At 47.4% G+C, this 2506-nt stretch overlaps 1 protein-coding gene across 1 annotated transcript in view; it reads left to right on the top strand.

Moving 5' to 3' along the window:
* The window catches only part of cox11 (cytochrome c oxidase assembly homolog 11 (yeast)), a 3204-nt gene extending 907 nt beyond the window's left edge, over positions 1–2297 (top strand). The window contains exons 2-4 of the mRNA XM_010770215.1: positions 331–624; positions 898–1053; positions 2148–2297. Coding sequence (XP_010768517.1) covers positions 358–624; positions 898–1053; positions 2148–2297 — 573 coding nt within the window. The 5' untranslated portion in view covers positions 331–357. The remainder of the gene's footprint in view (positions 1–330; positions 625–897; positions 1054–2147) is intronic.
* The last annotated feature ends 209 nt before the right edge of the window (positions 2298–2506 follow it).

Genomic DNA, 2506 nt, shown 5'->3' with positions numbered 1-2506 from the left:
GGGGGGGGGGGGGGTTACCTTGGTTGCTGATTGGCTAATGGTTACACAAGCCAAAACATCGTTATGACATCATGTGTCCCCTCTGTGGGACACATGATGTCATAACGATGTTTTGGCTTGAAGAGACATGTGTCCCCTCTGTGTAAAGAGAGTCTCTTTACACAGAGGGGACACATGTTGATGTAGAAGAGACATGAAGAAGAGGGGACACATGTTGATGTAGAAGAGACATGAAGAAGAGGGGACACATGTTGATGTAGAAGAGACATGAAGAAGAGGACCTTTAAGATTGCATGCTGATTATTTGTATTTGTATATTTCCCCCCCCAGGCGTGTTGCCCCCCCCTGGTTTCCCCAATGCTGTTCCAGCTGCTGCGCGCCCCCCTCTGCGGTTCCCCCTCAGTGTTACCTCGATGCGTGCGGTTGCTGCGCAGCGCCCCCTGTAGGACGCCTGCGATGCGCCCCCCGTCTCAGACCAGAGGCCTGAAGACCCGGAGGACCCGGAACCAGGAGGAGGAGTGGAGGAGCCGGAACAAAACGCTGCTGATTTACATCGCTGCCGCCGGCGTGGGGATGATCGGCCTATCGTACGCCTCCGTGCCTCTCTATAGGCTGTACTGCCAGGTGGGCGGGACTTAAATGTCTCTTATTATTCAATTTTTAGGCATATGTTATAGGTCTCAGATATATAATAATAATACATTTGATTCACTTTACAGAGGGGACAAAAAGGAAATCAAATAAAATATGAAAGGTTGAATTAAAATATTAAAACAGCAACACTATTATTCACACATGAAGACTGAAGAGGTGTGCTTGGGCAGTGTTTTGAAGGTGGGTGGGTCAGTGCAGTCTCTGGTGTTGTTGTTAACGTTGTTGTTGTTGACGTCCCTGCAGGCGACGGGGCTGGGCGGCGCAGCGACGGCGGGGCACGATACGGAACAGGTGGAGACGATGGAGCCGGTGAAGGAGAGGATCCTGAAAATCACCTTCAACGCAGACACTCACTCCAGCATGCAGTGGAACTTCAGACCGCAGCAGAGCGAGATCTACGTGAGGCAGAGTTCAGACTTTGAAACATACACGTTATATTCATGTCATTAAACTGTGAAGGTGTGCTCAGTAAGACTCGCCTCCTCAAAAAGCATTTCACATGGTTACGATACAACTCTCAGTCCTGACTTGAATCTCCTGTTTCCTCCTGAGAAATGACACCAGGGAGTTTTGGCTGAGCAGGCGGGGCCGATGTGAATATCAGCGTATTCTAATTACCTTGCTGTTTAACTACAGCCCCCCCCCCTGGAGTTTCACTCCACACAAAACAATATATTTACACACACACACACACACACACACACACACACACACACACACACACACACACACACACACACACACACACACACACACACACACACACACACACACACACACACACACACACACACACACACACACACACACACACACACACACACACACACACACACACCTACACACACACACACACACACACACACACACACACACACACACACACTCTCTCACACACTCACACACACACACACACACACACACACACACACACACAACAATTAATAAATAGTAAAGTGTCAACGGGAGAAGCGATCAGACGTTATGCGCTTCGGACGTTTCTTCCCTTCTCCCGTGAACATTTGAATGGAGGAGGGGCCGGGGCTTCATTTCCCCTTCTCTGCACATTTAAAAAAACGTTACTTTCAAGCTACGGTCTGCACGAAATCGGAAACCCACTTTGAAAACAGCAGGCAGAGGTTTTGCTGTTTTGACCCGCCCATGGTTTCAAGCACTTTGAAAATGGTAAGAAAGACTTAGGTCACCAGCAGGGGGCGCTGAAACCAACAACTCATTCACACTTTCGCAAAATTAAAATAATTATATTGGATTATACTCGATACACTAATGTTTCAAGGTCGTTTAATACAAAAATAAATATTTGGACAAAGCCCTAGAAATAACACATTTAACAGCCGACATATCGGGAGTTACAAGATAAAATCTAACATGTTGTATTTCTCTGTAACACCAGCTTCCTGTCTGTAAAATGCACTTTGAAATACTGGTACTAGGTTATAAAAAGCTGAAAGGTTTATTCTTATATTCTGCAGGTTGTTCCCGGAGAGACGGCGCTGGCGTTCTACCGGGCGAAAAACCCGACAAACAAACACATCATCGGGATCTCAACCTACAACGTGGTGCCTTTTGACGCAGGGCAGTACTTCAACAAGATCCAGGTACTTATACTTTATACTTTATAAGAATCATTTCAGTAACCGAAAGATAGAGAAATCAGACTGAACGCCTGATACTCTGTTCCCTGAACGCCCCCCTCTGATACTCTGTTCCCTGAACGCCCCTCTCTGATACTCTGTTCCCTGAACGCCCCCTCTGATACTCTGTTCCCTGAACGCCTCTCTCTGATACTCTGTTCCCTGAACGCCCCCCTCTGATACTCTGTTCCCTGAAC

The sequence above is a fragment of the Notothenia coriiceps genome, unplaced genomic scaffold, assembly GCF_000735185.1.
Source record: "Notothenia coriiceps isolate Sejong01 unplaced genomic scaffold, NC01 NC01_scaffold00008559, whole genome shotgun sequence".
Lineage (NCBI taxonomy): Eukaryota > Metazoa > Chordata > Actinopteri > Perciformes > Nototheniidae > Notothenia > Notothenia coriiceps.
Note: the sequence above shows the minus strand (reverse complement) of the source record. Positions and strands in the feature narration are given on the sequence as shown.